This window comes from Chelonoidis abingdonii, chromosome 7, assembly GCF_003597395.2.
Source record: "Chelonoidis abingdonii isolate Lonesome George chromosome 7, CheloAbing_2.0, whole genome shotgun sequence".
In the NCBI taxonomy this organism is placed as follows: Eukaryota; Metazoa; Chordata; order Testudines; family Testudinidae; genus Chelonoidis; species Chelonoidis abingdonii.
The window spans coordinates 37,486,654-37,499,366 of NC_133775.1; the positions used below are offsets into that span (position 1 = coordinate 37,486,654).

Consider the following 12,713-nt stretch of genomic DNA (forward strand, 5'->3'; position numbering starts at 1 on the left):
CATCTCTCCATTCTGAAAACTGACCATTTATTCCTACCCTTTGTTTCTTATCTTTTTCCAGTTACCAATCTACGAGAGAACCTTCCCTCTTATCCCATGACTGCTTATTTTGCTTACGAGCCTTTGGTGACAGACCTTGCCAAATGCTTTCTGAAAATCTAAATACACTTTATTCACTGGATCTCCTTTGTACACATGCTTGTTGACCCTCTCAAAGAATTCTAGTAGAGTGGTGGGGCATGATTTCCCTTTACAAAACCATGTTGACTATTTCCCAACAAATTATGTTCATTATGTGTCTGAAAATTGTGTTCTTTATGATAGTTTCAACCAGTTTGCCTGGTACTGAAGTGAGGCTTACTGGCCTGTAGTTGCCAGGGTCACCTCTGGTGCCCTTTCTAAAAATTTGCGTCGCATTAGCTATCCTCCAGTCATTTGGTATAGAAGCTGATTTAAATGATAGGTTACGGATGACAGTTAGAAGTCCTGCAATTTCACATTTGAGTTCCTTCAGAACTCTTAGGTGAATACCATCGGGTCCTGGAGACTTATTACTGTTGAATTTATCAATTTGTTAAGTAAGCAGGCAGCCACATTCAACACTATGTGAACTTTCTGAATGGTCTTCAGGTGCAGTTCCATGTACAGCACATTGAACTGATCCGTTCTGTAGGTGATAATGGCATAACTATTGCATACAGATTGTACTGTATATAAGCCTGGATAACTGAACAAAGAAACAATCATTTGACTAACACACGATCATGTACGGTAATGCCCAGTAAAGCAGTGTGATTTTATTCTTCAAGAAGACAATTCTTAACGTTTAAAAAGGCATAACACTACCCATAACCTATCTAGACTAATGTTTCTCAAGTTTTCAAGCTGGCAACCCCTTATTTAACCTCAAAAGTTTTCATGACCACCTTACGTTTACTAGAAAAGTGCATACAATGTATCAGTGATAATCATGATAAGCCTATGTAATTTATCCAAAAATAATTTGATGTTAATATTTATAATTTAGTATATAATTATAGTAATTTATAATCTCTCTCCCTTGCTCCTCTCTAAATTTATTTCATTTTCTTTGTTGTAGAATTGTAATCAAATTTTCAAAGACTTGCAGCCTCCCTGGTTGTCTTTTATCATCCCTAAGAGGGCTGTGACACAACGATCTAAACCATTCATCCTTCTGCATTTACACATGCGCCTTTGTTGGATATACCACTGTACAAGTGTCTGTGTACTGTGGAACTCCACTAAGTGCTAATATGATTGCTAACCATCTATCGAACATGTTTTAAACAACACATTATATATACACACACCTGGTTTACTTGCCATTGCTACCAGTGGTAGAAAGTCTTTAGATGTGTAGAAACCTTGGTCCATTCTTAATCCTTGGAATATACCATCTTTGTTTGGCTCTGGTAAACCTAATACATATAATTGTAAGCAGATCATTTAGAAAACTTCAAAGATTAAAAAACAAGAGTTAAGCAGGACAAACAGTCTTAAAAACCACCAAAATACCAACAGTTTTACCAAACCAGGGGCCTTAGCAAAGCACCTTGCATCTGAAAACAACACCATGATGCTAACCAGTCAGTCTAATCAATTAGGAAGGGGCATAAGTACCAGAATTGCATATCTGCCCTGAGCACATTTGTACGTCATCATCAGTGGCTGTTCTTGATTTATTTTCAGGAACCTGCAAGTTCTTATTGGTCTTTATTTATTTATGGCTATTAATAACATAGTTGTACAGCAACAGTATGTGACAAGGTAGAGAGACTTCACAATTAAACCAAAAGATTGCAAAGGATGTCTTTCCATTTCTGTGCAGCTGGGTAGCAGAGAAAATGGATTAGATGGCATAGGAATTAGGAAGTTATTTTTCATCCAAATTGAATGAAATAACGACATTTTCAACAAAAGTCTGGACTTTTATATCTAAACAGGAAACAAATTAACAAAATACTCTTCAATACATTAACTTTTAAAATCATTAGATAATTGAGGGATGTAATTGTCAAATAATTAGTAATTATATAGTATAAAAAATTCAAACAAAACATTTTTTCATTGGAAAGTACTGACTCATAAAAACTGAAACTGTTCATGGGGAAAAGTTGATTTTGATCAATTTTTCAATTTGAAAAAAGAACTGGGGGGCGGCGGGGGGTGGGGGAGGAGGGAAACGGGAGTTGCCTCTTCATTGTTCATGCCTTTTTCCAAATCATTTATGAATATGCTGAATAGCACTGGTCCCAGTACAGATTCTTGGGGGACCCTGCTCTTTACCTCTCTCCACTAAGAAAACTGACAATTTAGTCCTATCCTTTGTCTCCTATCTTTTAATCAGTTACTGATCTATGAGAGGACCTCTCATGACTCCTTACTTTGCTTAAGAGCCTTTGGTAAGGGGCTTTGTCACATGTTTACTGAAAGTCCAAGTTGCAACATTACCCAGGGTACAATCTGGACTGGTGAACAGTTGTTAGTACCTTGTCTAATGGTACTAACACTGTCTTGTCTGGGAATACCTTGTCTGATGCATCCTAGGACTGCATTTGCCCTTTTCATGGCCATATCACATTGATGGCTCACAGTCAATCTGTGATCAAACAATACATTCAGGTCTTTTTCCTCCTCTGTCGCTTCCAACTGGCAAGTCCCCAGCTTATAGCTTGTTGTTAGTCCCAAAATGCATGACCTTGCATTTTGCACCATTAAATTTCATCCCATTTCTATTATTCCAGTTTACGTCATCCAGATCTTCTTGTATGATATTCCAGTCCTTCTCTGTATTGATTATACCTCCCTTCTTTGTGTCATCCACAAATTTTATTAGCGCACATTCACTTTTTGTGAGACGGTCAGTAATAAAAATGTTAAATAAGATTGGTCCCAAGACCAATCCCTGAGGACCTCCAGTAATAACCTCCCTCCAGCCATTCTATGACCCACTATAGTCTCCCTTTAACTAGTTCTTATCCATCTTTCAATTCTCATATTAATATGGGGTGCCTCTTACACTGCTTTGCTGTGAGAGTAACCCCTGAAAATCATACTTCCTCTGAAAGTAAGAACATTTGCTAATGAACAATGAATAAAGGATAGGCGGAGGTGCTGCCAGTTAATTGGTGTGTGTTTATTAAGAGTATGTAAAATATGTATATGAAATGGTCCAAAAATTGTACAGATTGTGATTGCTCTGTTTCTCCCCTGCTATCCATGTGTTGTTTTATCATTCTAAAATGGGTACCACAATAAGCAGCCCTACAGCACTGCACTTTCCTCTCTCTAACTCTCAGTGCTTAAGCCTCTGCCCAAAAGACTGAGGAGAGAGTTGAGAGAGAGATTTGAGCCCCTGCTGCTACTGGGTTTTACACTACCAGACGTGACATTCCAACCTCAATCTGTGTGCAAAACTCATTGACATTAGCATAAGTTCCAGTGTGAATTAAAGGTAATATGTGGCCCTAATCTCCCTCCCCCCGACCTTCAAAAATGAAAACAATATTCTCCCCAAACCAAAAGAACTTTCATCCCTTTTTACCTGTACAGTCTCTCTCTGTAACTGAGCTTGATTCTACTCCCATTAAAGTCAGTGACAGAACTCCTACTAATCTTAAGAGGCTCAGAATCAGGCCAAGAGTCTCATGCTAATGGGCCAGATTCACTGCTGGTCCAATACCACTGAAACCAATGGAACTGGATCAAGGATGAATTTGGTCCAAGATCTTTTATGCTGACTACCGTGATAACAAAATAGAATACTAGGGAATTACTGCTTAGAATTCATTTTATTGTTATTTGCATAAGATGCATTTTCTTTTCACAGACAAATCTAAGAAAACCACATTTATACTATTTACATTTGAAGGAGATGCTACGGGATTTCCCCTCACATGCTCATATATGTCTGGCACAGTTACAAGCCCTTTCCTATGTTTTCACACTGCCTTTCCATGTAGGTCCCATTCGTAAGGGGAAGGAAAAGATGGGGCTTTGGAGAGCGGGGGGTTGGGGTTTTGCAAAACCATAAATGTCATTAAACTGTTCTTCCCGTATCTGGGCCTTTAAAAACCTACCCTCCACTCTCTCCCTCCATCTCACCCATTTTGTGTGGCCCAGGGTCTGCCACTGTCAGCATGGGCTGAGAGAAACACAGATACAGGGGCACAGTGATGGCTCGTTAATACTCTGTTATAGCTTCCACTAAATGTTTTATAATGGTTCATGGGATTTCAGTAAAATCATTGATTTGCAGCTGTATCTTGCTCAGGGACCAGGCTGAGGTGGCGTGAGGGTGGATGTGGCGAGGGGGCCGGCTGGCTTCAGGCATGTATTACTAGAGCCAGATGGGGGTGTGGGGGTGCACCCTAACTTACCAACCTCAGATTCCAGTTCCTGCCACAGCTTAGGATCCTTCTAAAATGACTCCTTGGGAGGGGGGCGGATTTCTGAACCAGGTCTGCCAGGTAGAGGTATTGAGTAACATGCTCCTCTTCCTCCGGGTCTCTCCTGGCTTCCTCTAAAGTCCCTGTTGCCTCCCTGACCCTCAGCTGTGTCCTGTCATATGATGAGACTGATGGGGTTGAGGGGGTGTGTGTGTCTGAATTCAGTTCAGTACTCGTGGCCCTGGAGAGCACCCAGTCCAGGTAAGATCATATGCTAGATCCCCACCAGGAGTGACTGAGTCCTTCACTTTCTAGTACAGGTGCCTGGGGTGCTTCATGTGCTCCCAGCATTAGGATGGAGTCTGGTGAATGTCTGTCTCCTATAGCCCTCTGAGAAATCTCCGGGTACAGGAGACTGTTTCTGCTTGTATGGACAAAGTCGGGAGAACAGCGTACTCTGATCATGCACTGATTAGCACCCAGATGTGCTCCAGAGACCAGGCAGCAGATCTTTAAGCATAATCCATGATTGCTGAGCTGATCAATATAGTTCAAGGGAGAACTGAAAGTGCTCAGCACTGGTTGCCAGTACTGCTGAGAATGGAGGATCAGAGATCTTTGGGTAAAGGACAGGCAACAAAGGGATTAATGCATTGTGGAACTGATGCTAGAAGACTATTGATATGCATGACCTGGTACACGCCCCTTGCTGCCATCCACACTGCACTGGGTTCAAGGCAGAGGCATGTACGTACCCACACCCCTCAAGGATGCTAGCTTTCACACACTAGGCTATCCTGCTGGAACTTGCTCCAGGAATTTAGATGTGAACAGTAGGGGGATTATGGCACAACAATGCACATGTAACCTTGTACACTCACAAGCAAAGACACATCCTCAGCCAGGTCTTTAAAAAAAGAAAATGCTGTTGTTACTGCTGCAATTATTGCCCAGGCCTGGTAGGAAAACTAAAAGAGAGAGTAGGCTGGGGCAAAGAGGAACAGCATACATCTCTCTCCCACTTGGATTAAATTTCCTCTCCCCTTCTAAGCCTGCATTCGTTATTTGGGTTACTTAAATCCGGTACGTTCGGCCAGATTTACAGGTGTGAATGAACTTCTCAACCAGTTCTAATAACTGACACACAAAATAAGCCTTATTCCATGGTAAGGGTCAAATATAAACAAAAGCTGGAGTTAAAGTTTTACCTAACAGGAGGTTTTTTTTTAAAAAAATCCAAATATGGAAAAGTCAGAAAATTCAGAGTTAAGGTTATATTTTAAAAACATCTTAAACACTGGTAAGTAAGTAAATGTAGAGTTAAAAAGCCTCAGACAAGCTGAACTATGCCCTTGCATTTCTGCTTCCTCACTTCAGATAGAGTTGTTGCTGTCAAAAGGTAGGGATACAGAGCTATTATCACATAGAAGCCTCAAACTAAAGGCTACTTTTTTTTATTAAAAAGTTGAATCAATTCTTTAAGAACAAAATGGAACTCAGGTATGGACAGCATTGCCATAATTATAGATAGAATTAGTAATATCGCTATTAGTGAGTTTGCCCAATACCTTCTATTATAAGTCCGTTTTCCGTTGCTTATAACTCTGTCAAACATTGACCTTTTGGGACAAAATTTTCCATGGTGAGTGTTTGCCTCAGAATGAATTACTTTTGGAAAATGTCAGTCAAGAATGAGACTAGGAAAAAACACATTATTTTGCCCATGTTAAAAAATTCTGACCACCTTTTTGTTGAAATGTGTTAGCACCTCATTCTCCGGAGCAAGACCTGAAATCTGGCAAGGTGCGGCCTTTGCCTCAGGAAAATCAACCCAGATTTGGCCACATTATAAACCTCTGAAAAATTGCAGCTTGTATATAGTCAGTAGAGAAATCTTTGATTTTAGCAGTTAAATCCCCAAAGATTCCACCCTCACTATCACTCTTTTTCCCCTCTTAAAATGATTTATTAGGCTAGATGAATAAATGACATACCTCCTATAGGGAGCATCCATATACCTATTTTTTTCTGCTGAAAAGAGCCTTTTTGAATTAACCGAAGACACTTATGTTTCCACTCAGCTCTCTCATTGGCCTCTCATACTTCTATATCAAATATTTCAGATATAGACCTCTGCTTAGGGTGACCAGATGTCCCAGTTTTATAGGGACAGTCCTGATATTTGGGGCTTTTGCTTATATAGGCTATTACCCCCGACCCCATCCCGATTTCTCACACTTGCTGTCTGGTCACCCTACCTCTGCTTGATAAAGTTCTCCGTTTGCCAGAAAATTAACAGACACTGATCACCAAACAGCAAAGATGCATGACAGAGAAGAATATATGTATATTTTAAAAAAAAATCCTATAAATATCCTTTATTATTTTTGAATGCTCTATTCCTCTTCAACATGTCTGGGTTCTGATCAGGGGAAAAGGAGATCAAAAAATCTATGCACAAAAATCTATTTTATTCTATGTTGCTGAGCAAACTGTATTACAAGTTTTAAGTACATTAAAGTACTACCTTAAAAGATAATATTAAAACAGTAGCTTTTCATAACTGTCCAAAACTTAGTTTTCCCTAGACATAAGATCCATATCTGTATTCAGTTTTACATGCTCAACATATTTGTTTACATCAGTTTGTGATGAACAGGATTAAGTACTGATAATTTTGCTGTCAATCCATCAATGTTAAACAATGATTTAGGTTTTGAACTATTCTAAAATGCAACATTATACTACTGCTTACTCCAACTGTAGAACACTACTTATTATACTAATGCTCTATTAAAATTCATTCTAACATAACCACTGGAATAATATTCAACAGAAAGTCACTGGTATCTAAAGAGTTACTCACTGTACATTTTTAAAAGCTTAATCCTGAGAAATGCAATTCCCAGTAAAGTTCCGGGTGCTCTGCAGGTGCTCCAATCTCTCAAGGTCAGGCCATTAGTGATTAGCACATTATTAAATACTTTTGAGGTTTATATTTTTAAAGGATCTTTCTCTTTTCTCCTGGAGAAGGCTTTTTTATGGTGGCAGCTTTGTTACTTCCTGTTGTGCAGTTCAATAGAGTACGTTTTTAGGTGCCTGATTTTTTTTGTTTGTTATGTATGTTGATGGAGATAAGTGTTTTAATTACTTTTTTAATGTCTATGCTTTTGTATTTTTCTCCTCTCCCCCTTTTATTTCCTGCTGTTGAGATTACTGCCTCATCTCCACAGCAGGTGGCTCTTTCAAATTTGTTTCCTTTGTAAGCCTGGTAGATTTATTTTGTAATATAACTGCTTCTTTTTACTGTTTTTTATTAATGATTTCTTTACTCTGGGATAGGGTATACTTGCCCAGTCCTAAAGAGTAATTCCCTAATGATAGCTGAGGGCTTTGTTAATTTAAAAAAAAATAGAAAAGTGGGGGGAGGAGAAGGAAATCACTACAAGGCACCTGGGTTACAGAGGAACTACTTATATAGGGTTGTGGTGGGGAGTTCCCCCACCCCTTTATTCCAAGTGGGAGAGCAGTGCACAAGGAGCCTGAGAGAAGTCCCTCATGCCAGGTAAAGCTGAGCACCTCACAGTGTGAAGGGGGAATGGGACCCTACCTCATAACCTGCCTCCCGGGCACGTCACATTAATGCAAAAGCACTGAACTGTAGCAAGTATGCATTGGCCACATTGAAGCCTGCTGTGTGGCAGCTGCTGCCTGAGCCCAATAAACTCGGCGGGGATGCACAGATGGATGGAGGCCCAGGAGAGGAGGTGGATGCAAATGTAGAGAGCAATGGGGCCTCTGAGGAGTGTGTACACAGGCAGAGGGAGGTGACCTGGTATGTGTGTATGTACCCACATGTGTGTACAGATGTGTTTGCACAAGGATGGTGCTGTGTGTGCACAGGGACAGTGCCCCCCAGGCTGTGGGGTGTATAGAGAGAATTTATTTTTGGATTCCTAATTAGTTTTGGTCATCACATTGCTATCATCAACTATGGACATCACTTCCAAACAGACAAGGATGCACTCTGTCAACTTACTATTCTCCCTTTACCTGCTTGTCTTGACTAAACAAACTGGCTGGTGAAAAAAGAGCTTCCTGCTATTTAGTGCATCAGAGTCAAGTCCTTCTGGGAAAAATAGTCTTTTTTTTATATCCTTGATTAACATTCTCCTTAGCCTCACAGCAAAAGGCATATAGCTTGGAGGCATCTTGACCCCCAAACTTTATTTTCCAACTCTGCTGCCATTCATAAACAGCAGTCCTAAATTTTCCCGACTCATTAAAAAATAAAAATAAAAAGCAGAGACAGTATTTGTACAGGTGAATGTTATTTAAAACTTTGGCTGTGGAGTATCCCTCTCCTTCTTAAGCACTGAGGAGCAGAGGAAAAGTCACTGACCTCTGCTTTGTCCCTCTTCCAATTGTAGATGTTCTCCACCCCTATTTAGGAAGGGTTCTTAGGCACATGCTCAAACCCCAGTCAATTCAACAGGACCCAAGCACATGTGTAAAGTCAAGCATATTCTTGGGTGCTTTCTTGAATCAGTTCTCTTTTCAGCATGGTCATGAGGGATTGGCATATATAAAATACAATTGTGAGGATGACTATATCAGGCAACTATGCAGGATGGGAGTGTTCTGTACCTTGGTCAATTTCATCAGGAAAGTTGAGGAAGTACAGAACTAGAACTTTAAATATTTTGTCTAAATGGAACTTAAGTTGTTAACAGGTTTCCTTGAATAATTAAGTGCATCCCTCCATCAACAGTTGCCAGTTTGGCAATTTTGTTGTAGTAAACCCATATGAATTGTTATTAAAATATACAAAATAATCACAAAAATGCTCCTGAAATAGACCAATTTTTACATTTTATCCTTCAAAAATTGAAGAGCCTCCAGAGTCTACATGGCCCCTTTTGAAAGTTGCTCCCTTCTCAACCTCCCATTGAAATCTGAAACACCACCACTGTTGGGTTAGCATTTTCTTACATTCAAATCAGAATGCATGTGAAGTAGAGTATGTGAAGGAAGATGTCATATGTTTATTAAAGAGAATTAGTGTAGACTTAGTGTTAAAGCAAACACTAAGTAGTAAGTTAAACAACAACATATGGGTTGAGGGCTCTCTCAAAGTCTGCATAAGTACTGTAATCTAATTTTTAAATCGTGCAATTTACAGGCCTCATGCAGAAACTATTATTTACCTTGAACCAGAAACTTGCATGTGGACCCCTTTGAATTTCACTGTAAGAGCAGGACAGAAGTGGAAACAGATCTGAATCCCCAAACCATGGACTGGATCAAAATCCCAAAGGAGCTTCTTGTTCAGTTTCAGTTCAGATGGGGCCAAAAGTTCACAGAAGCAGATTCATCTGAAACTAGAGATGGGTGGAGCAGGCAATGTTTAGATGTAAACTATGTTTCTGTTAAAGTTTGGAGTTAAAACAAATCAGGGCACAAGTTTAGATTTGGATTAAACAACACTGAATTCTCATGAGCTGTCATGGAAATGTGCCACACAATGTTGGAAATCTTCTAAGAAAACCTTGCTGTCACAAGACTTCCTCAGTTGTGGGCTGACATGTCACAAGGACAACTCATAACATTTTAGCATCATGAAATCTAAAACTACCCCCGCACCCAATCCTAATTTGGCTTCAAATATATCCTTACATAAATCTACCATGGCCTCTACAGCCCATCTCTAGTTTGGGGGGGTGGGAGATGGGGGGCGCTGTTAATGCCACTGCTGTCAACATATTGAAGTTGGTCCTGCAGTCGAAACTTTGCCTGAATAACAACAGTGTGTGAATTAAGGAAACTTTATGGGAACTTTAAAAATAATATTGTAGGGCAACAGGATCAGACAAAATTTTCAAAACTGACTAGATGATTTTGAATACTTTCATTTTTGAGTGCTAGCACTTTAAAAAGGCCCTGATTTTCAAGAAGTGCTGAGCACATGCCCTCTAAAAATCAGATCCCTTTAAAGATGTCTTAAACTTGACCTTCCAAAAACCTGAAGAACTCAAAATCACTAGACATTTTGAAAATATTGTCCTTCAATCTTTAAAAGAACCATCTGAAGAAAGGATATCGAGCCTGAGATAGTCACAGATGCAGTCTCCCTAAAATAAGTGTTTCTTCTTGAGTGAAATGCTGATGTTTAATATTACATGTGTCACAGGGTCCACTCACTGCAAGCAGTGCCTCCTTCTGACCATCCTGGGGATTAGGTCTGCCAGCATGTACTCTCCCTCTGGTATGTCTTCTCTTGCTCTGCTGCCACACTGACTCCTGAGTCTGCAGTTTCCTCTCTGTGGCTTGACCCTCTGGCCAGGTCACTAAAGTCAACTCCTTCTGAGTAACTCAGTCTTTCCAGACCTACTGTCTGGCTAGTGCCTCCACCACTCGTGCTACTTCCCCAGTTGTGAGTAGGGGAAGGTAGGCCCACCCTCTACTCAGGATTCCAATCCAGCGACCCTCAGCTAAGCAATTTTGGGCTTTCCTCTCTTAGCCTTCACTGCACCTTCCCTGGACTGGGGGGTTTCCTACCATACCTGATTCCCCTTCTTACTCTGGATGTATCAGCTCCAATCCCTCCTCCCAGCAAGTGACTGCTACCTGCTTTTCTGCAGCCTTCCACAGGAGCCCTCAAATACTCCTCCCTCTTCCTGGACAGTAACTACTCTTTTTCCAGTAGGGACATCCAGCTACTTGGCTTTATATAGACCCTGCCTGTACCTGCACAGGGGAGCCTGTCCTTAATTAGCTGATCCCTTCTTGCAGCCTAATTAGCTGATTGGGCCCCCTGACCTAATTCAGCTCTTGCAGGTCTATTGTAGGAAGTACACCCCATCACACATGTATTTGAAGTAAGGGTCAAGCCAAGGATGCTAGTAAATTAAACAGTAGGCTTTGAAAAAGGCCTTGCTGGAACAGAAAGGCTTCTATGAAGTAAGCCTCATTCACACTGAATGATGAATGCGGGAATTCTGCCTAGCATTGTTTATGGCAGGACTAAAAGAGCTGAAACAATTTGCTATGTTTCTTGATTTGCTGAATCTGAGACTTCTACAAGTTGTAATACAGAGTAACTGAAGAAACATTGGCTCTAAAAAATAAAGTGGAAGATTGCTGCAAACCTTTCTTTTGTCATCTTAGCAAAGTTATATACTGGGTACAAATCTGAAAAGGTCACAAAGGAAAATGAGTTTAATGATCTCAGCTTCGGGCCAAGGTCAGCCCTAGTGTAATCATGTGCATCTCCACTGAAGGAAACAGCGCTAGCTTCACACTGATTATTCTAGGGTTTAATTTGACTTTTAGTCCCTGTTGGATAGTTGGTCACTTCACACAAGCTGTCATCACTGATGAGCATGTTGACATGGCATGAGTGCTTCAGTTAAAGATCTGAGACACCAAAGCTGTCAGGTTCCTTTCTCTCTCCCCACTAAGTACACCAAAGGAAAGACATGCGGGGGAGGGGGGCTGCATTTCCCAGAGACACCTGCCAGATGTTATGTATCTGGGGGATGTGCTACACCACACTGGAGGAGCCTCTACTGGTCACAGTTCTTCCTGTTATTCAGTACATTGTGCATAGGTGAAGTAGGCACAAAGGCAGTAAAATCAGTCCCCTGGTGACCGTTTTTCAGCTGTCTAGAGAGACACCCAAAAACCATGCACCAAATGCTCTGGAGAAGCATCCGGGTCCCTTTGGCAGGAAGGATATTTGACGTTATATGGCAAGTCTGAACAGGTATGGGTGAAATTAAAGTATATAAAATGAGGGTGGGGACGGGGATTCAGGAGTAGCATTCTGTCCAAAAGCAGTGGAGTGGAAATCAAGAAGGGGAAATTCTGAAAAAAATCCAACTTCTTTTTATTGCTGGCTGATCTACTTCAAAAACAGCATATCAATGCACCTTTCCCAATTTATAGGGATCCATACTGGCACATGGAAGTGATCTAAGTGAATGGGAATCTGCATCGGAAACAATCAAATGTGAGAATAGAAAAATACTCTTCATGTGAAGCATTGATATTGCAACATTTGAACAAAATCTTTAAAAGCCGGATCAATATAATTCACATACAGTAAATGTACTGGGAGGTGAGTAAAATCAATGCAAGCCTCTGGAAAATACATTCACACGGAAAGAAGTTTTAGACAAAAAGTCACATGTATTCAGTTGGCAACAGAAAGAAAAGCTATTAACATCAATGTTCTTCATCGTACTGAGAAGCAAAGGTTGAAAGTCAATAGTGGCAACTCTATATTAGTGACATTTATTATGA

General features: G+C 40.4%; 1 protein-coding gene across 3 annotated transcripts in view; it reads right to left on the minus strand.

The window, feature by feature from the left end:
* DPYD (dihydropyrimidine dehydrogenase) overlaps positions 1 to 12,713 on the minus strand; it is a 594,472-nt gene that overhangs the window by 269,302 nt on the left and 312,457 nt on the right. For all 3 annotated transcript variants that reach the window (XM_075067810.1, XM_075067809.1, XM_075067811.1), the window contains one exon: positions 1,332 to 1,439. In XM_075067810.1, coding sequence (XP_074923911.1) covers positions 1,332 to 1,439 — 108 coding nt within the window. The remainder of the gene's footprint in view (positions 1 to 1,331; positions 1,440 to 12,713) is intronic.